The following is a 22,131-nucleotide window of genomic DNA, read 5'->3' as shown; positions in this document are numbered from 1 at the left end:
GGAATGTGTCCAGAGGAGGGCGACTAAAATGATCAAGGGTCTGGAGAACAAGCCCTATGAGGAGCGGCTTAGGGAACTGGGCATGTTTAGCCTGAAGAAGAGAAGGCTGAGAGGAGATATGATAGCCATGTATAAATATGTGAGAGGAAGCCACAGGGAGGAGGGAGCAAGCTTGTTTTCTGCTTCCCTGGAGACTAGGACGCGGAACAATGGCTTCAAACTACAAGAGAGGAGATTCCATCTGAACATGAGGAAGAACTTCCTGACTGTGAGAGCCGTTCAGCAGTGGAACTCTCTGCCCCGGAGTGTGGTGGAGGCTCCTTCTTTGGAAGCTTTTAAGCAGAGGCTGGATGGCCATCTGTCAGGGGTGATTTGAATGCAATATTCCTGCTTCTTGGCAGGGGGTTGGACTGGATGGCCCATGAGGTCTCTTCCAACTCTTTGATTCTATGATTCTATGACTCGATAAATAAATGCTACATTTATATACCACCCCTCTCGGCCCAAGGGCAACTCGGAGCGGTTAACAATAGGCAACAATTTGATGCCAGAGCAGTTACAACAAATTAAAAGAGTCATAAATACTTTAAAATACTATCAACAATATAAAAACATAAAAATCATACACAGCATTTGAAAACATTGTGTCTCCATCTCAAATCGTCCAGTTGCGTCGTCAGTTGTCCATAATATCATATATCTATGCCATATTTGGGAAGGCCTGCTCGAAAAGCCAGTTTTTCACCATTTTTCGAAAGGACACCATTTTTCTAAAGGGGCCGATCTTATCTCTCTAGGCAGGGCGTTCCACAGTTGAGGGGCCACCACTGGTAAGGCCCTGTCTCTCGTCCCTGCCAGACGCATCTGTGAGTAAGGCGGGAGCAAGAGCAGGGCCTCCCCAGAAGATTTTAGTGTTCTGGATGGTTCGTAAGGAAAGATATGTTCAGATAGGTAAGTTGGACCGAAACCATTTCGGGCTTTATAGGCTAAAACCAGCGCTTTGAATTGAGCCCGGAAGCAGATTGGCAGCCAGTGAAGCTGATGCAACAGAGGAGTTGTGTGCTCCCTGAGTGCCACTCCTGTTAGCAACCTGGCTGCCGCCCATTGGACCATTTGAAGCTCTCGAATAGTCTTCAAAGGAAACCCCACATAGAGAGCATTGCAGTAGTGTATACGGGAAGTAACCAGAGCGTGGACTACTGTGGCGAAGACAGACTTCGCAAGGTACGGGCGCAGCTGGCGCATAAGTTTTAACTGTGCAAATGCTCCCCTGGTCACCGCCGAGAACTGGCCATGTTCCTGAAGCATTCTCTCCTGACGTTTTTGTACCCACATCCTCTGAGGATATTATTAGTGGAATATTGAATATCCCAATGAGGATATTATGACTAATGTATTGTCGAAGGCTTTCATGGCCGGAATCACTGACTTGTTGTAGGTTTTTTCAGGCTGTATGGCCATGTTCTAGAGGCATTATCTCCTGACGTTTCGCCTGCATCTATGGCAAGCATCCTCAGAGGTAGTGAGGTCTGTTGGCCCAACCTATCTGTCCGAACGCATCTCCTCTATGAACCAGTTAGGACGTTAAGATCATCTGGGGAGGCCCTACTCTCAGTCCCGCCAGCCTCACAAGCACGCCTGGCGGGGACGAGAGACAGGGCCTTCTCAGTGGTGGCCCTTCGGCTGTGGAACACCCTTCCTACAGACATCAGATCGTCCCCCTCCTATCTGGCATTCCGGAAGAGAGTGAAGATCTGGCTCTTCGAACAGGCTTTCAACTAAGCAGTGCAATTGATTGACTATTGGAATATGGATTAATGGACAATGAGAGTGAATGCTGATTCTATTGGTGAGACATGATGGATTGTTATTTTGTTGTATTGATGTTTTGATGTTAATTGATATTGCTGTTTTAATTGACTAATGATCTGTTTTGTACTGTTGAATTGGTTGTTAACCGCTCTGAGTCTCCTGAGGGCTGAGAAGAGTGAAGTAAATAAATAAATAAATAATAAGTAGGAAATTGGGTTTATATATCTGTGGAAAGACCAGGGTGGGACAAAGGACTCCTGTCTGCTGGAGCTAGGTGTGTCACCTCTCAACAAAAGATTGCTCCAGGCTCTTCCAGGCCATCAAATGCTAATCAAGGTGGTCAATTGAAACATTCACACCTAGCTCCAGCAGACAAGAGTCCTTTGTCACACCCTGGTCATTCCACAGATATGGAATCTCCTCTCTTGTAGTTTGAAGCCATTGTTCCGAGTCCTAGTCTTCCCTGGAGACTAGTCTTCCCTGGAGACTAGGACTCGGAACAATGGCTTCAAACTACAAGAGAGGAGATTCCATCTGAACATGAGGAAGAACTTCCTGGCTGTGAGAGCCGTTCAGCAGTGGAACTCTCTGCCCCGGAGTGTGGTGGAGGATCTTTCTTTGGAAGCTTTTAAACAGAGGCTGGATGGCCATCTGTCAGGGGTGATTTGAATGCAATATTCCTGCTTCTTGGCAGAATGGGGTTGGACTGGATGGTCCATGAGGTCTCTTCCAACTCTTTGATTCTATGATTCTATATATAAACCCAATTTCCTACTTCCAACAGACCTCACTACCTCTGAGGATGCTTGCCATAGATGTAGGCGAAACGTCAGGAGAAAATGCCTCTAGACCATGGCCACATAGCCCGAAAAAACCTACAACAACCCAGATATTATGACTATTACTAGCGTCCCTACTATTATATTATAATCTAGTCAATAGGTGTGTTTGCATTAAGGGGTGGTCTTCCATCCCCAAAAGGAGAGAGGCTTCCTAAGGAGCAGAGGCCAGGCTTCAGTGCCTGGGTCTTTCTCTAAAGGGTTAAAGCGAGCGAGAGGGGTTCCTAGAGAGGAGGAAGGAAAAGCCTCCCACGGCCGAAGCCAGTGGTGAGCGCGTCCCTTCCTAGAGAGGCACCGGAAGAGGCTTGGGCTGCAGGGGGTCCTCCGAGGGGGGAAAGGAATGCCACTTCCGGAAGGGAGCCAGTCCTCCTTGGGCGGGGCTGGAGGCAGGTCTGCTCTGACTTGGGCAGCTTCTCTCCTCTCTTCTGGGAGATCAGACCATTCCTCAATGCTCCCACCCTTCCCATCTCTTTCCTGGGTAAACAATGGCCTTTCCTTCAGCTTTGCTTCCTGCTCTGTTCCTTCTTCCACCTCCTTCTTTATTTACTTCAAGGCGGTCTCTTCCCTTTCCTGTCCTGGAGAGAAGACTGTGTGGAAGGCAGAGAGAGCAAGGCCTCCGCCAGGGTCTGAGCCAATCCCAGATTATCTGATCTCAGATTATCTGTCAGTGTGGACTCATATAATCCAATTCAAAGCAGGAAACCTGGGATGGAGGGCCTGCCTGGAAGGGCCCTCAGGCAGCAGAGGGAGGGAGGCGGCAAGGAGGGAGACTCAGGCCCTTTGTTTCTGGGAGGAAGGGGCTCTGAAGACCCTCTGAAGCCGGCCAAGGGCTCCCTTCACTCCCTCCCTGCTTCTTTCTTCTTCAGAGAGTGTCTTCCTTCTCAGCCTCAACTGCAGGTTCCTCTGCCTCTCTTGCAGGCTCAGGGCCCTTCCAGGCAGGTCCCCCCCCCCTCTCTCTCCATATCTATCTATCTCAGGATCTGGTCCCAGGTTTTTTGTTTAGTAAGAAGTGCAGACTCATGACTGTGAGAGCTGTTCAGCAGTGGAACTCTCTGCCCCAGAGTGTGGTGGAGGCTCCTTCTTTGGAGGCCTTTAAACAGAGGCTGGATGGCCATCTGTCGGGAGTCCTTTGGATGCAATTTCCCTGCTTCTTGGCAGAATGGGGTTGGACTGGATGGCCCACAAGGTCTCTTCCAAATCTATGATTCTATGTAATCCAGTTCAAAGCAGAACACCTGGGATCAGATCCTGGGGTGTAGGGCCTGCCTGGATGGACCTTCAGGCAGCAGAGGGAGGGAGGCGGCAAGGAGGGAGACTCAGACCCTTTGTTTCTGGGAGGAAGGGGCTCTGGAGGCCCCTCTGAAGCCAGCCAAGGGCTCCCTTCATGCCCTCCCTGCTTCCTTCTCCTCCTCCTTCAGAGAAGAGTGTCTTCCTTCCCATCCTCAGCTGCAGGTCCCTCTGCCTCTCTTGCAGGCACAGGGCTCTTCCAGGCAGGCCCTAGATATATCTCTCAGGATCTGGTCCCAGGTTTTCTGTTTGTCCCAGATTATCTGGCAGTGCAGACTCATGTAATCTACTTCAAAGCAGAAGACCTGGGATCAGATCCTGGGGTGGAGGGCCTGCCAGAAAGGGCCCCCAGGCAGCAGAGGGAGGGAAGTGGCAAGGAGGGAGACCCAGGCCCTTTGTTCCTTGGAGGAAGGGGCTCTGGAGGCCCCTCTGAAGCCGGCCAAGGGCTCCCTGCACTCCCTCCCTCCTCCTTGGCCTCCTCCTTCTCTTTCTCCTCCTCCTTCCCCTCCTTCTTCTTCTCCTTCCCAGCCTCTGCTGCAGGTCCCTCTGTTTAGGACTGGAACCTGTGGGGCCTGAAGAAGTGCAGAGAAAGGCTCCAGGAACAAACCTTCCGGCATCTGCTGCCAGAAAATGAATTGGAAGGATTCCCAAAGGAAGGAAAAGAGATAGAAAAGGTTTTAGGGCAGCATTTCTGGGGGGTCAGGACCCCTGGGGTAGGTCACGAGGGGCTTTCAGAGGGGTCGCCAAAGCCTTCTTCAGAGGAGGGCTCCTTCCTTCCCAACCTCAGCTGCAGGTCCCTCTGCCTGGTACTGGGATCTGTGGCTTGAAGGAGTGCAGAGAAAGGCCGCAAGAACAAACCTTCCGGCATCTGCCGCCAGAAAATGATTTGGAAGGATCCTCAAAGGATGGGAAAGACAAAGCAAAGGTTCTAGGGCAGCATTTCTGAACCTGAGGGTCAGGACCCCTGGGGGGAGGTCACGAGGGGCTTCCAGAGGGGTTGCCAAAGCCCATCAGGAAACACATATCATATATTTCTGATGGACTTAGGAACCCCTTTGGCAGAAAAGGCTGAAGATCTCTCAGCCTGTCCTTCCCTTCGTTTTTGGAGACAGAAGGTGAATCCTCCCACCAAAAGCCCTCCTCCGTTGTGATTGACTGGCCTCTCAGCCAAGAGGAGGGCTGATTCTGAGATTTCAAGAGGAGAGCAAGAAGAATGGGAAGCTGGAGGGAGGCTTATTGCCACTGAGTCCCTTTAAGGCATGGGGGTCCTGTGTGGGAAGTTTGGCCCAATTCTATCGTTGGCGGGGTTCAGAATGCTCTTTGATTGTAGGTGAACTATAAATCCCAGCAACTACAACTCCCAAATGTCAAGGTCTATTTTCCAGAAAGTCCACCAGTGTTCACATCTGGGCATATTGAGTATATTCATGCCAAGTTTGGTCCAGATCCATCATTGTTTGAGTCCACAGTGCTCTCTGGCTGTTGGTGAACTACAACTCCAAAACTCAGGGTCAATGCCCACCAAACTTTTCCAGTATTTTCTGGAAAAGTTTGTGTGCCAAGTTTGGTTCAATTCCATTCTTGGTGGATTTCAGAATGATCTTTCATTGTAGGTGAACTATAAATCCCAGTAACTACAACCCCCAAATGACAAAATCAATCCCCCCAACCTCACCAGTATTCAAATTTGGGCATATGTGATATCTGTGCCAATTTTGGTCCAGTGAATGAAAATACATCCTGCATATCAGATATTTATATTACGATTCATAACTGTAGCAATATTACAGTTATGAAGTAACAACACAAATAATGTTATGGTTGCAGATCACCACAACATGAGGAAATGTATCAAGGGGTCACGGAAACACTGTTTGAGGGGCTGAACAAGGGAGAGGTCTACGGGGGGCAATGTTGCTCTGTGAGAAGGAGGAGACCCTCTCCCTGAACCCTTTCTCACTAGATCAAGAAGCCAGTCCTCCATTCAATATTCATAGCAAAACGTTTTCCCACCTTGACAGTATTAAAATGACCTTATTTATATTGTTTGTTTTGTAGGTCCTGTCAGTTCTGCCAATTCTTCCTCTTCAAATATCATCAGGTGGGAGAGAGGAGACTATCTTCTAGCAGTCTGGAGGCATTCTAGATGCATAGAAGAAAGATGGAAGGGCAAGAGCCAGCTGTCACCCAGTTGGAAGTATTGTCTTCTGCTGATGAGGCAGAGAAGAATACACCATTCTGTGAGGACCCTTGGAGGAAAGACCGGGAGAGCAATCTGCTCCATTCAGACCTTCTGTACCAGTGCTTCCGTCATTTCCGCTACGAGGAGACTTTGGGGCCCCGAGAGGTTTGCAGCCGCCTCCATTCTCTCTGCTGCCTGTGGCTGAAGCCTGAGCGACACTCCAAGGCAGAGATGCTGGACCTGGTGATCCTGGAGCAGTTCCTGGCCGTCCTTCCTGCGGAGATGGAGCGCTGGGTGAGGGAATGTGGGGCAGAGACCAGCTCCCAGGCCGTGGCCTTGGCTGAAGGATTCCTCCTGAGTCAGGAAGAGGAGAGGAAGCAGGAGAAGCCCCAGGTGAGAGAGAGGGAGAGGAGAGGGTCATCTTGTAGTTTCAAGGAATCAAGAATAATTGTTTTGAAGGATAATGTAAAACTCTTCTAAACTCCTCAGGCCAAGATGATTGCATTCACTTTCAGTTAACTAATTTTAAGAATAATAGAAATAAGTTGGAAGGAGTTCAGAGAAGCATTAGGAAAGGAGGACCCAGGTGTGTTGACCTAGGAAAAGACTTGGGGTGCTATTATTTCCCCCTTTGAATCCCCCATGGCAGTGGTTCTCAACCTGTGGGTCCCCAGGTGTTTTGGCCTACAATTCCCAGAAATTCCAGCGAGTTTACCAATAGTTTAGATTTTTGGGAGTTGAAGGCCAAAACATCTGGGAACCCACAGGTTGAGAACCGCTGTTCTAATGGCTCTCATGGAAAGTAGGAGGGTGGTATAACCATGAAGTTATAGGATGGTAAACTTTGAAGATTAAAAGGAATGTATTGAGAATGCCAGTGGTGTGTATTTCAGAGGAAGCAAATGGCTGAATCATAGAATCAAAGAGTTGGAAGAGACCTCATGGGCCATCCAGTCCAAGCCCCTGACAGTTGGACTGGATGGCCCCCTTGCATTCAAAGCACCCCTGACAGATGGTCATCCAGCCTCTGTTTAAAAGCTTCCAAAGAAGGAGCCTCCACCACACTCTGGGGCAGAGAGTTCCACTGCTGAACAGCTTCCTCTCACAGTCAGGAAGTTCTTCCTCATGTTCAGATGGAATCTCCTTTCTTGTAGTTTGAAGCCATTGTTCCACGTCCTAGTCTCCAGGGAAGCAGAAAAGAAGCTTGCTCCCTCCTCCCTGTGGCTTCCTCTCACATATTTATACATGGCTATCATGGAATCACTTCTGAATGTTCTTTCCCAAAGAAACTGTATGTTATTCACAGGTAGAGATAATTCAACAGGGACCTAAAAACACAGACATACAAAATTAGATTACACAGCACCCTTCTAGGGTGGCCCCAAATTACGACCGCAGGATTACGTAAAGTACTTCATCTCAGCAGTACTCCTGAAGAAGAGTGCAATGCCCAAACAAAAGCAGAATTCCCACAGGTTGCAGAAAGAAAGCCCTCCCTGCTTTTCTAATCTGTTTTTCCCTTTCTGATCTGTACTGCTTGTTCAGGTGCAGAACGCTGTTGCAGAAGAGACCAGTCAGGTGAAGGAGTCTCTTTCAAACATTTGGCTCGTCCATATTGGAGGAGGAGAATATATCCTAGTTGGTAAGGGATGGCAGTGTCCTTTTTGCCTGCTCACCTCCTCTTGAGTAGACCTGAAATGTCCAGAGCTGTGTGAATCAAAAAATAAATGGGGAGCCTGGGAACTTAAGAATGGTGCTGACAGGAGACATTTCCCTACAATACTTATTTGTGCCACTTTCAGGGTTACTTGATTCCTTTGCTTCTCTCTGGATGCTTATGGTGGTGATTGTGCTCTTTGTGACATTGGCACAAATACAGTCACCTCTCTACATTTCCTGGGAGGGAGTTCGAAAGAGGGCCCTGGGGCAAGGGGAGAGGGGCAGATTTCCGAGGGAAGGAACTGTGGGGCAGCCTGGAAAAGGGATTGCTCTCACTCTCCCTAATGTCTTTCCTCTCTTTCACAGACAGTGAAACATGGCCAAATGGCATTAGCAGAACTTTTCCTGATTCTTTCCTAAGAAGAGATTCTGCAGGGCCAGATCAGGTAGGCAGCAGAATCCCTGGAAGGGAGGGGATAGTCAAGTCTCCCTATCCCTTGGATATTTCTCTGACTCTAAATGAACCTCTTTCTTCTATATTCCTTCCATACAAGATGTTTTTTTTTTCAATAAATAATTTATTTAAAGATGTAAATCACAAATGACCTGATTTTCCTTTCTGACTTAGGTAGCATTTTCTCCTTGCAGATAACTTTTTTTGTCTTCAGGTGACTTTTGGAGATGTGTCTGTGGATTTCTCAGAGGAGGAGTGGGCCCTCTTGGATCCAAGCCAAAGAGCCTTGCACAACCAAGTCATGGAGGAGAATTTAGGAATCGTGTCATCTCTGGGTAAAGCTCCATTATGCTTGTAGTTAACTAAATCAGTTTGTACGTTCTAGAAATTATCCCATATTTCAGATCTCTTCCTCTGAAGCCATAGAAAACAAGTTCATTCCATATCCAGATAGGGGCCAGCCCAAGAAGACAATTGGCACTTGGGTGGAGTTGCCACGTTCGATGATTTCTAGGCAATGGTTATTTTCCATCCGCCAATCATGGTCGTGATGGTGGTGGGAGTGAGAAAAAGGGCTTTTCTTGAGGATTCTAGCGCCCAGGTTGGTTTGCACAAGGAAATACAATCAATCAAAAAACCTGGATCTATTTAGGTCTTTATAGGTATATAACCAGCAATTTGCATTGTGTCTGGAAACAAATTGGCAGCCAGCAGAGCCATGGCAGCCAATAATAATAATAATTATTATTATTATTATTATTATTATTTTATTTTTATACGCTCTTATCACAGCTCGAGGTGGATTACAACATTGCTAAAACACTTAATCAAAACACACAAACATTTAAAAACACTCCGTAAAATACACATTTTTTGTTTCTCTTTATTTATTTAATTAATTATAAATTTTATTTGATAGATCCCAACAATTAAAAAACTTTTGCCACACACATATAAAACATATTTCCATAAAATTCATGTTAAAATACACAAAACAAAAGTTAGACATAGAGTTGAAGTGTAAAACTCATCATTAGAACTGCCTGAGTAGGCCTGCCGAAAGAGAGAGGTCTTTACTTGTGTCTTAAATTTAAACAGCTGATCCAGCTGTTGGAGCTCTTCTGGCAGGTCGTTCCACAGTCTTGGGGCAGCCGATGAAAAGATCACCCTGTATGGTGGTGGCCAGTTGGGTTCTGTCAGGCTGGAGCAGATGCCACCCAGAGGACCTCAGTGTTTGGGGAGGATTGTATGGGAGGAGGTGATCTTGTAGGTAACCTGGGCCCAAAACCAACATTTTGTACTTTGCCTGGAAAGTAATTGCAGCCAGTGGAGTGACTTTAGGTTATGTGTGATATGTTCACTCCTGGAATGTTCCCATAACCAATCTGACTGCCATATTTTGAAACAACTGGAGTATTTGAACTTCATACAAAGATAGCCCAACCTTGAGGTTACCAGTGCATGCACTACCATCTTAAGGTCCTTTAAACCTAGGAAGGGGTGCAGCTGGTAGTCAGCACTACTGACCATCACATCTACTTGGGCTGTTATTTGGAGAGATGGATCCAGGAGCACTCCCAAGGACTCTTGATGGAAGGCAGCTCTGTTTTGTCTGTCTTCAGTTTCAATTTGTTTTTCCTCATCCAGCCCTTCACCTTCTCCAGACATTCATTCAGAGGAGATACGCTATCCTTTGCTGAAACAATTTTTTAAGGCATGGAGAAATGTATTTTGATGTCATCAGCATACTGATGACACTTTACCCATGCCTACAGATGGTTTTAACCTACAAAACACTAAATGGTTCTGGCCTGGTTTACTCGCCTGAACATATCTCCTCCTATAAACCATCAAGGACTTTAAGATCTTCTGGAGACGTTCTGCTCTCGGTCCCACCATCTTCACAGTCGCGTTTGGTGGGGATGAGAAACAGGGCCTTTTCTGTGGTGGCCCCCCAGCTGTGGGACACTCTCCCCAGCGAGATTAGGGCTGCACCCTCCCTCCTGTCCTTTAGGAAGCAGCTAAAATCCTGGCTTTGGAATCAGGCATTCGCAGATTGATGGATGATCTGGTATAGACGTAAGAGTTAATTGACAACATTGGGATTGAGTTGGGTGCTGTTTTAACTTGATAAATTGTCTTTATATGTATTTTAGAACTCATTTATTGTGTATGTTGTTTTTATGATGCTATTTATTGTGCACTGAATTTTTGCTGTTAGCCGTTCTGAGTCCCTCCACGGAGGTAGAGAAGAACGGGATACAAAAGGTCTAAATAAATAAAGATGCTCATTTCCAAGAGCTTCATGTAAATATTAAAGAGCATTGGGGATAGAATGGCACATTGTAGGACACCAGATAACACAATAATGACTTGTGTACTCTCTGTAGCTAGCTCTACTTAACAGCCTGACTACTGCTCTTTGGGCTCCTCCACACTTGTGAAGCTAACAATATAAAATAGGTTTTGCTCCATGTCATTACTATTTTTGAAGTAAAGAAAATCAACAGTAGGCAGGTGCTTTAAAAAAAGAGACTAAGGCATTGGTTCTCAACCTTCCTATTGCCACGACCCCTTAATAGAGTTCCTCATGTTGTGGTCACCCCCAACCATAAAATCATTTTCATTGCTACTTCATAACTGCCATTTTGCTACTGATATCAATTGTAATGTAAATATCTGATGTATTTTCATTTACTGGACCAAATTTGGCACAAATACTCAATACACCCAAGTTTGAACACTGGTGTGGTTTGGGGGGGGGGGGAGTGGATTTTGTCATTTGGGAGTTGTAGTTGCTGGAATTTATAGTTCACCTACAATCAAAGAGCATTCTGGACTCCACCAATGATCGAATCGAACCAAATTTGGCACCCAGAACTCCCATGATCAACAGAAAATGCTGGAGGGTTTGGTGGGCATTGACCTTGAGTTTTGGAGTTGTGGTTCACCTCCATCCAGAGAGCACTGTGGACTCAAACAATGATGGATCTGGACCAAACTTGGCACAGATACTTAATATGCCCAAATGTGGACAGTGGTGGAGTTTGGGGATAAACATTGACAGTTGTAGTTACTGGGATGTATAGTTCACCTACAATCAAAGAGCATTCTGAACCCCATCAATGACAGAATTGGGACAAACTTCCCACACAGAAACCCTATGACCAACAGAAAATACTGTGTTTTCCGATGGTCTTTGGCGACCCCTCTGACATCCCCTTGTGACCCCTCCAGGGGTCCCGACCCCCAGATTGAGAAACCCTGGACTAAGGGGTTAAAATGGGAGAAATAACATTTAATCAATGATATAAGGAGTGACAAAACAGAGAGAATATAAAACTTCAGATCTGTGCATCTTCATTCAGTCTTTTTATTTATTATTATTTATTATTTATTTATTTACGGCATTTATATGCCGCCCTTCTCACCCTAAGGGGACTCAGAGCTGCTTACAAGATATATAAAAATTGCAACTTTATTCTGGCTTCGAATCTGCATTTTGATGTTTCTTCTGCTGCCTGATGCCACGAGGTTATGTTCACCTACCTTTGTGGCATCAGGCATATCAAGGCTTTTTACCTTTCTTGTGCCAGAAGTTCAGGGGATGCCAGAGATTAAAGGGTTAAAGAAAACAGCTGTATTTTCTGCAGCCCTGGTTGATTATGATGTGCTTTGAGATTTATATTGTTGTATAATATTTCAAACAAAAAGAAAACAGGTGTTTTTCTCTTAACTGCTAGTGTTGGAAAGGGCTATCTTGACTAAATGCATTTTGTAATTTGTACTTTTAAACTTTTTTCTAATATAATCTTTTCTTTTCCATGCATGGTCACACTTCCCTTGTTCTCAAACCATGTAAATAGAGGAGACACAATTTAAATATTTTGAAGATGGAATGAATTTCCATAGGAAGGAAGAACTCATCTTTTCTCAAGAAATTAACCCAAAGGAAAAACCATTTAAATGCTTGGAGTGTGGAAAGAACTACCGTCAGAAGGGAGGCCTTATTTGTCATCAGGCAACTCACACAGGAGTAAAGCCATTTAAATGCTTGCAGTGTGAAAAGAGCTTCAGTCAAAAGAGAAACCTTATTAGTCATCAGGCAACTCACACAGGAGAGAAGCCATTTAAATGCTTGCAGTGTGAAAAGAGCTTCACTCACAAGCATGTCCTTATTCGTCATCAGGCAATTCACACAGGAGAGAAACCATTTCAGTGCTTGGAGTGTGGAAAGAGATTCAGTCTGAACTCACACCTTGTTTGTCATCAGGCAACTCACACAGGAGAGAAGCCATTTAAATGTTTGGAATGTGAAAAGAGCTTCAGTCGCAAACACGTCCTTATTCGTCATCAGGCGATTCACACAGGAGTAAAACAATATAAATGCTCGCAGTGTGAAAAGAGCTTCAGTCAAAAGGGAAACCTTATTAGTCATCAGGCAACTCACACAGGAGAAAGGCCATTTAAATGCTCAGAGTGTGAAAAGTGCTGCAGTCGGAAGACACATCTTGCTTGTCACCAGGCAACTCACACAGGGGAAAAGCCATTTAAATGCTCAGAGTGTGCAAAGAGCTTCAGTCACAAGCACATCCTTCTTTGTCACCAGGCAACTCACACAGGAGAAAAGCCATTTAAATGCTTGCAGTGTGGAAAGAGCTTCAGCCAAAAGAGCAACCTTATTAGTCATCAGGCAACTCACACTGGAATAAAGCCATTTATATGCTCAGAATGTGGAAAGAGCTTCAGTCGGAAATCACATCTTGTTCATCATGAGGCAACTCACAGCAAAGAAAAACCAGAGTGTGGAAAGACCTGCAGTTGAAATACAAGTCTTCTTTTTTTAATTGTCAACCTACGTGGAAGAAATGGAGTAAAGGCAAGTTCCCTTGTTTTACATCGGGGTGTGTGTGTGAATCATTGTCATAGAAACACTGAGTTAAAAAGCCATGACTTTTGGGGAAAATAATAAACTGATCAATTTTCTTTGATGAAATATCTCATTAAGCATAACTTTAGAGAGTGAAAGGAAGGATATTTCAGGGTTACCCATTCATGCATACTGGTTACTGCGCCCATACCTTGAGAAGTCTGACTTGACCATGGTGGTCCACGCTCTGGTTACATCCCGTGTAGATTACTGCAACATGCTCTACGTGGGGTTGCATTTGAAGACTGTTCAGAAGCCAGCGGCAGCCAAGTTGCTCACTGGAGCAGCACTCAGGAAGCATACAACTCCCCTGTTGCGTCAGCTCTACTGGCTGCCAGTCTGCTACTGAGCACAATTCAAAGTTCTGGCTTTAAGCCTATAAAGCCCTAAACAGTTCTGGCCTAGGCTACCTGTCCGAAAGTATCTTCCCCTATGAACCAGCTTGGAGACTAAGATAATCTGGGGAGGCCCTGCTCTTGGTCCTGCCTGCCTCACAAGTACGGCTGACGGGGACAAGAGACAGGGCCTTCTCAGTGGTGGCCCCTCGGTTGTGGAACTCCCTCCCTAGCGACATCAGATCAGCTCCCCCCCCCCCCCCCACTAGCCTTCAGGAAGAGAGTCAAAACCTGGCTCTTGGAGCAGGCTTTTGAAAATTAGGGCAATGCAGTATGTCGAATATAGAATTATGTGCAATTTGACTTTTGAATGGCCTTAGACCTTGAACTCTGGATGGCGTGTTTTTAACTTTGAATTTATTTTAACCATTTTAATTATGTTGTAATATTAAACTATTTTTAGGCAAATTTGTTGTTTTGAGGCACTGTGTATGTGCCACTGCAAAAGCCGCCTTGAGTCCCATTGTTGGGGTAGAGAAAGGCGGGATATAAATATGGCAAATAAATAAATATTTCCTGTCATTTATATTCAGGATTACGAATACATTTAATTGAAAAGTTTGATAAGAAGTGTGGGAATGGGTTCGATTAATGACTAACAGCCCTGTATCATGTAATTCTATGTTTGTGGTAGGTGGTTTTCTTTTATGAAATATCTAATAAAGCACAACTGATAAATTATTTTCTAGCTATTCATGCCTACTGGTTACTGTGAACATTTCCTGTCCTATCTATCTATATAAATAAAAATGTAATGTTCGTTTGTGGGATTAACAGAACTCAAAAACCACTGGATGAATTGACTCCAAATTTGGACACAAAACACCTAATAACCCAATGTATGTCCTTCACTCAAAGAAATTGCTTTTGTCATTTGGGAGTTGTAGTTGCTGGGATTTATAGTTCACCTACAATCAAAGAGCATTCTGAACCCTATCAACAATAGAATTGAACCAAACTTGGCACACAGTTCTCCCATGACCAACAGAAAATACTGGAAGAGTTTGGTGGGCACTGTCCTTTGGTTTTGGAGTTGTAGTTCGCCTACACCCAGAGATCACTGTGGACTAAAACAATGATGGATCTGGACCAAACTCTACATGAATGCTCAATATGCCCAAATGTGAAGACTGGTAGGGTTTGGGGAAAATTGAATCTTGACATTTTGGAGTTGTAGTTACTGGGATTTATAGTTCACCTACAACAGAGCATTCTGAACCCCACCAATGATAGAATTGGGCCAAACCTCCCACACAGAACCCCCATGTGGGCCACAGCAATGCGTGGCAGGGGACGGCTAGTGTGTGTGTGTGTGTGTGTGTGTGTATGTGTTTGTGTATAGATATATACTCAAGCACACAACATATCTATGTAAATAAAAAGGTCATGTTAGTTTGTGGGATTACCATAACTCAAAAACCACTGGACGAATTGACACCAAATTTGGACACAATACACCTCTCAGCCCCAACGAGTGACCATCAGTCATAAAATACTGGAAAACACAGCGGAAGAGACTTAAAAAGCCAAAAAAAATTAAAAAATACATTACAATGCATGCGCAAAACCACATATACACATACATACACATGTACACAAATATATATAAATACACACATATATACACACACAAAACACATATTCACAGACTGGGCCACAGCAACGTGTAGCAGGGACAGCTAGTAACATATAAATAATAGAAACTCTATTACAAGTGTGTGTATTCAATCTCCAAAGACATATGGTGTTTATTCAGATATGTAGTTGAATTTATTAGTTGGATTGCTGTGTGTTTTCTGGGCTGTATGGCCATGTTCCAGAAGCATTCTTTCCTACGACTAACAAGGAGTATCCTCTCTCTTGGCAGGATACAACTTCAATCTGTTCACCCTTATCCAGTCCATTACAGCTGACAGGCATTGGTTCAGAACCAGAACAGCATCCTTAGTATTAGGTTGAAAGCTGTAATGGAGTGGGGTGTCGTCTGCATAAATGTGACATCGAACTCCAAAATTCTGGATGATCTCTCCCAGCAGTTTCATGTAGATATTAAATAGCATGGGTGACAAAATGGATCCCTGAGGGACACCACAGGCCAAAAGCCAGGGAGTCAAACAGGAGTCACCCAGCAGCACCATCTGGGTTCAATTCTCCAGGAAGGAAACAGTGTCCCCTAATCTCATCTCAGAGTCGACCCAGAAGGATACCATGGTTGATGGTATCGAAAACTGCTGGGAAATCCAGGAGAACGAACAGGGACACACTCCCCTTGTCTAGTTCTCTTTGTAGATCATCCACTAAGGCGACCAATGCCGTTTCAGTTCTGTAACCAGGCCTGAAACCAGACTGGCATGGATCTAGGTAATCGGTATCTTTCCAAGAAACTTTAGAGCTGAGAGGCCACAACTTTCTCCATGATCTTGCCCAAAAAGGAGAGGTTAGACACCGCCCGATAGTTGTTTAATTGATGGGATTTAGTGCTGACTCTTCCAGTAAAGATTTTACTATTGCCTCTTTAAGGACAGATAGACATTTGCCTTGAGATAAGGGGGCATTAACCAGCCCCTTCACCCACTCTGTCAGGCCCCCTCCAGCTTGTATAATTAGCCAGGATGGGCAAGGATCAAGGATGCAAGTGGTTGCCTTCATTTCTCACAAGATCTTGTCCATGTACTCAGGTGAAACAGGTTGAAACAAATCCCATTAAATAGGCCAAACAGGTACCTGGCTTACATCTTTGGAGTCTGCATTAACACTGGCGTCTAAGTCAGAATGGATCTAAGCAACTTTATCCACAAAGAATGCTGCAAATTCTTCGCAATGAGCTGCCAAGTGGTCAGGGTCCCCCATATCTGTTTGGATATCAGCTAGCACATCAACAACTTAAATCAAGAAATACTTTTCTAAGATCTACAGAGACTCGCTGGAACACCTCAGCAAGCGAGAGTCCAAAAGTGGCAGGCTCAAACCCAGAACCTCAACCAATGGCTGATACCAAATGAGAGACTCCCTCCTGGGCACACAGAAAACTGGGCAACTTGGAAGGCGCTGAACAGACTGCGCTCTGGCACCACGAGATGCAGAGCCAACCTTAAGAAAGGGGACTACAAAGTGGAATCCACGATATGTGAGTGTGGAGAAGAGCAAACCACTGACCACCTGCTGCAATGCAACCTGAGCCCTGCCACATGCACAAGGGAGGACCTTCTTGCGGCAACACCAGAGGCACTCCAAGTGGCCAGATACTGGTCAAAGGACATTTAATCAACTACCAAACTTGCAAATTTTGTGTTCTGTTTGCAATGCAACTGTTTGGTCTGCTCCTGACACAATAAATAAATAAATAAATAAATAAATAAATCTGAGAGACAGGGTTTAAACATCCTCTGACCACTCAAAACAGTTCGGCTGGTTGGTTCCTTGCAGAAGCAATGTTGGCATTAACATAAGACTTCTGTGCTGCCTTCATTGCCACGGAGTAGGCTTTTAAGTGAGCTGTACACCATGCCCGGTCAGATTTGCTGCGAGTTCTCTCCCAACCCACTTCTAGCCTCCTCTTTGCTCCCTTCATCGCTGCCAGCTCCTGAGAGAACCAGGGAGCTGATTTGGGATGCCGGCTCTTCGGCTTAGAAATGGAGATGAGCACCAATCCCCAGAGTCAGACACGACTGGACTTAATTTCAGGGGAAAACCTTTACCTTTACTTACATTGGATTCACAAACCAACTTACAGTTACATTGGCTAACTAACAAATAAAGGGGGGGGGGAGGTTTACAGTTTTACCCAGCATTCACACACATGTACATACAATTCATCCTCATGCATACATCACAATTTCTCAATTCTTCCTCCATGAAGAACACCTGTTAGGCTAGACTGCTTCCTTGCAAAACTCCAAAATCCCTAAGAACATGACTCCAAAACGCACTCTTTTCTTTTGAGAAAAAGAGTTCCAAAGAGTCCAGAATTCTGCTTTCCTTTGCAGATCTGACACTCCCATACACCATCTATGTCCTTTCCATGAAAGAGCTCGCTGTCTGGCACAATTTCTGGATTGTAATAAGGTCCCTTCTATAGCAATATTTCGCTGATGTCCCAAAGTTGTAAATCAATGATAGACGTTTTCCATCCTGGCCCCATCTCAGTTTCCGGGCAGATGTTGACTCTTCTTGATTCGTGTTGGCCTTATCAAGGAGCCTTGTTTGCTTCTTTCGTAATGTAAGGAATCTTGTAAACATTTCCTTAACGTAAAGTTGATAAACGTAAGGAGCCACAGTGTTGACTCTCTTACTTAAAAGAACCATTGTCTTTGGCAATGTAAACAAGTTGTTTTTCTACCAAGAGTTCATCAAGTCAGCAATGTCATCAGTTAATCATCGTCACAGTTCTCACCAACAACTTCTAACTATAGTTGTTATCTGGGTTTCACCCACATCAGTGGCAAGCATCCTCTGTGGGAAGTCAGAATGTAGTAATTGGCGACCTTGACGAGCATTGAGTAGCCTTGCAGCTTCAAAGCCTCGCTGCCATAATGCAATGATCCAAGTATCCAGATCTTTGGGATTCAGAAGCAGGATTATATGGCAATGTAGATGGGGCCCCCACTTATCAGAGGTAAGTGGGAATAATCCAATTGGTGACCTTGATGAGCATTGAATAGCCTTGCAGCTTCAAAGCCTCGCTGTCATAATGCAATGATCCAAGTATCCAGATCTTTGGGATTCAGAAGCAGGATTATATGGCAATGTAGATGGGGCCCCCATTTATCAGAGGTAAGTGGGAATAATCCAATTGGTGACCTTGATGAGCATTGAATAGCCTTGCAGCTTCAAAGCCTCGCTGTCATAATGCAATGATCCAAGTATCCAGATCTTTAGGATTCAGAAACCAGATTATATGGCAGTGTACATGGGTCCCCACTTATCAGAGGTAAGTGGGAATAATGCAATCGGCGACCTTGATGAGCACTGAATAGCCTTGCAGCTTCAAAGTCTCGCTGCCATAATGCAATAATCCAAGTATCCAGATCTTTGGGATTCAGAAGCAGGATTATATGGCAATGTAGATGGGGCCCCCACTTATCAGAGGTAAGTGGGAATAATCCAATTGGTGACCTTGATGAGCATTGAATAGCCTTGCAGCTTCAAAGCCTCGCTGTCATAATGCAATGATCCAAGTATCCAGATCTTTGGGATTCAGAAGCAGGATTATATGGCAATGTAGATGGGGCCCCCATTTATCAGAGGTAAGTGGGAATAATCCAATTGGTGACCTTGATGAGCATTGAATAGCCTTGCAGCTTCAAAGCCTCGCTGTCATAATGCAATGATCCAAGTATCCAGATCTTTAGGATTCAGAAACCAGATTATATGGCAGTGTACATGGGTCCCCACTTATCAGAGGTAAGTGGGAATAATGCAATCGGCGACCTTGATGAGCACTGAATAGCCTTGCAGCTTCAAAGTCTCGCTGCCATAATGCAATAATCCAAGTATCCAGATCTTTGGGATTCAGAAGCAGGATTATATGGCAATGTAGATGGGGCCCCCACTTATCAGAGGTAAGTGGGAATAATCCAATTGGTGACCTTGATGAGCATTGAATAGCCTTGCAGCTTCAAAGCCTCACTACCATAATGCAATGATGCAAGTATCCAGATCTTTGGGATTCAGAAGCAGGATTATATGGCAATGTAGATGGGGCCCCCATTTATCAGAGGTAAGTGGGAATAATCCAATTGGTGACCTTGATGAGCATTGAATAGCCTTGCAGCTTCAAAGCCTCGCTGTCATAATGCAATGATCCAAGTATCCAGATCTTTAGGATTCAGAAACCAGATTATATGGCAGTGTACATGGGTCCCCACTTATCAGAGGTAAGTGGGAATAATGCAATCGGCGACCTTGATGAGCACTGAATAGCCTTGCAGCTTCAAAGTCTCGCTGCCATAATGCAATAATCCAAGTATCCAGATCTTTGGGATTCAGAAACTGGATTATACAGCAGTGTAGATGGGTCCCCATTTATCAGACATAAGTGGGAATGATGCAATTGGCGAGCTTGATGAGCATTGAATAGCCTTGCAGCTTCAAAGCCTGACTGCCATAATACAATGATCCAAGTATCCAGATCTTTGGGATTTAGAAAATGGATTATATGGCAGTGTAGGTTGGTGGGGGGGGGGGGGGTGGGAACTTATCAGAAGCAAGTGGGAATAATGCAATTGACGACCTTGATGAACATTGAATAGCCTTGCAGCTTCAAAGCCTGACTGCCATAATGCAATGATGCAAGTATCCCCTGGTAATTTGCTTGTACATGATTATTTATTTATTTATTTACAACATTTCTACCCCGCCCTTCTCAACTCGGATGGGGGGGAATCAGAGCAGCTTACAATGACAACAATTAGGGTAAGGTTTAGTGTTTGGGTAAGGGTTACGGTTACGGTAAGGGGTTACGGTTTAGGGTTAGGGTAAGGTTTAGAGTTTGGGTAAGGGTAAGGGTTAGGTGTTATGGTTAGGGTAAGGGTTAGGGCAAGGTTTAGGGTTTGGGTTAGTGTTAGGGCAAGGGTTAGGGTTATGGTAAGGTTTAGGGTTGGAGTTAGGGGTTACGGTTAGGGAACGGTTTAGGGTTAGAGTAAGGTTTAGGGTTTGGGTTCGTGTTAGAACAAGGGTTAGTGTTAGGGCAACCGTTAGGGTTATGGTAAGGGTTAGGGTAAGATTTAGTGTTTGGGTGAGGCTTTGGGTAAGGGTTAGGGTTACGGTAAGGGTAAGGGGTTACGGTTAGGGTTTAGGGTTAGGTTTAGAGTTTGGGTAAGGGTTAGGTGTTATGGTTAGGGTAAGGGTTAGGGCAAGGTTTAGGGTTTGGGTTAGGGCAAGGGTTAGGGTTGGGTTAGGGGTTACGTTAGGGAATGGTTTAGGGTTAGGGTAAGGTTTAGGGTTTGGGTTAGGGGTTACAGTTAGGGAATGGTTTAGGCTTTGGGTAAGGTTTAGGGTTAGGGGTTACAGTTCTGAAACAGATTAGGGCTGGGGTAAGGTTTAGGATTTGGGTTAGGGTAAGGGGTTACGGTTAGAGAACAGTTTAGGGTTAGGGTAAGGTTAAGGGTAAAGTTTAGGGTAAGGGTTATGGTTAGGATAAGGGTTAGGGTTTGGAGTTACGGTTAGGGAATGGTTTAGGGTTAGGGTAAGGTTTAGGGTTTGGGTTCGTGTTAGAGCAAGGGTTAGGGTTATGGTAAGGGTTAGGGTTGGAGTTAGGGGTTGCGGTTAGGGAACGGTTTAGGGTTAGAGTAAGGTTTAGGGTTTGGGTTCGTGTTAGAACAAGGGTTAGTGTTAGGGCAAGGGTTATGTTAAGGGTTAGGGTAACATTTGGGCTTTGGGTTAGGCGTTACGGTTAGGGAACGGTTTAGGGTATGGGTTAGGGTAAGGTTCCGTTTTTGTGTTAGGGGTTACAGTTAGGGAATGGTTTAGGATAAGGTTTAGGGTATGTGTTAGGGGTTACAGTTAGGGAATGGATTAGGGTTATGGTAAGGTTTGGGTTCGTGTTAGAGCAAGGGTTAGTGTTATGGTAAGGGTTAGGGTAAGGTTTAGGGTTTGGGTTATGGGTTACGGTTAGGGAACGGTTTAGGGTTAGAGTAAAGTTTAGGGTTTGGGTTTGTGTTAGGACAAGGGTTAGTGTTAGGGCAACGGTTAGGGTTATGGTAAGGGTTAGGGGTTAGGGTAAGTTTTAGGGTTTGGGTTAGGGGTTATGGTTAGGGAACGGTTAAGGGTTAGAGTAAGGTTTAGGGTTTGGGTTCGTGTTAGAACAAGGGTTAGTGTTAGGGCAAGGGTTAGGGTTATGTTAAGGGTTAGGGGTTAGGATAAGGTTTGGGCTTTGGGTTAGGGGTTACGGTTAGGGAATGGTTTAGGGTAAGGTTTAGGGTAAGGTTCTGTTTTTGTGTTAGGGGTTACAGTTAGGGAATGGATTAGGGTTAGGGTAAGGTTTAGGGTTTGGGTTAGGGGAGTTGTCCATAGTCCATTTTCCATAACATTATCATCGTCATTATTTGCGTGCTATCCGAAAGCCTGGTCCCACAAACATATATTTACAATTTCCTCCTGAAGGAGAAAAGGGATGTAGTTGACCTGATTTCACCGGGGAGCGAGTTCCGCAGGCGGGGGGCCACCACCGAGAAGGCCCTGTCCGTTGTTCCCGCCAAGCCTGTTTGCGCCAGAGGCAGGGCGGAGAGCAGGGGCCTCCCCAGAAGACCTTAAATCATGGGCCATCCAGTCCAACCCCTTTTTGCCAGCCAAGAAAAGCACAGTCAAATCCTCCCCGACAGATGACCAACAAGATTCTGTTTCAAAGCCTCCCACCACTGAAGAAGTGCTGCACCAAAGGAAGACACAGCCTAGGGTAACCAAGGGGTTCAGAGCCAACATACCCATGCAGGAGTCATCTTGGCTGAAATCCTGAATGGAAGTGGGAGAGGAGGAAGGAGAGATTGGCACCTGCCCTTCCCCGGAAGCCCCTGTCAGGATCTGCAGGGGGACCAATAGGAAGGAAGGAAGGGCCTCCCACCGCCCAAGCCCCG

At 45.2% G+C, this 22,131-nt stretch overlaps 1 protein-coding gene and 1 long non-coding RNA gene across 2 annotated transcripts; one reads left to right on the top strand and one right to left on the bottom strand.

Moving 5' to 3' along the window:
- Positions 1-5,679: 5,679 nt before the first annotated feature.
- Positions 5,680-22,069, bottom strand: LOC137096362 (uncharacterized). Its single transcript, XR_010909396.1, has 2 exons — positions 21,982-22,069; positions 5,680-6,474 (listed from the first exon to the last, which is right to left on the bottom strand). It is a non-coding gene; the product is annotated as an uncharacterized lncRNA (long non-coding RNA).
- LOC132766088 (zinc finger protein 25-like) lies at positions 6,100-14,239 on the top strand. Its single transcript, XM_067465335.1, has 5 exons — positions 6,100-6,513; positions 7,666-7,762; positions 8,146-8,225; positions 8,448-8,568; positions 12,100-14,239. Exons 1-5 carry the CDS (start codon positions 6,100-6,102, stop codon positions 13,056-13,058), a joined length of 1,671 nt encoding a protein of 556 aa, XP_067321436.1. The 3' UTR covers positions 13,059-14,239.
- Positions 22,070-22,131: the final 62 nt, after the last annotated feature.

Source organism: Anolis sagrei, chromosome 2 (genome assembly GCF_037176765.1).
Source record: "Anolis sagrei isolate rAnoSag1 chromosome 2, rAnoSag1.mat, whole genome shotgun sequence".
Classification (NCBI taxonomy): Eukaryota; Metazoa; Chordata; class Lepidosauria; order Squamata; family Dactyloidae; genus Anolis; species Anolis sagrei.
This window is presented reverse-complemented; position numbering and strand designations above follow the sequence as displayed.

Excerpts from the sequence above, each read along its gene's own strand:
- LOC132766088 (XM_067465335.1), top strand. The coding sequence starts at position 6,100 with ATGGAAGGGCAAGAGCCAGCTGTCACCCAGTTGGAAGTATTGTCTTCT. Across the intron at positions 6,514-7,665 it reads GGAAGCAGGAGAAGCCCCAG|GTGCAGAACGCTGTTGCAGA; the intron begins GTGAGAGAGAGG and ends CTGCTTGTTCAG. Across the intron at positions 8,226-8,447 it reads ATTCTGCAGGGCCAGATCAG|GTGACTTTTGGAGATGTGTC; the intron begins GTAGGCAGCAGA and ends TTTTGTCTTCAG.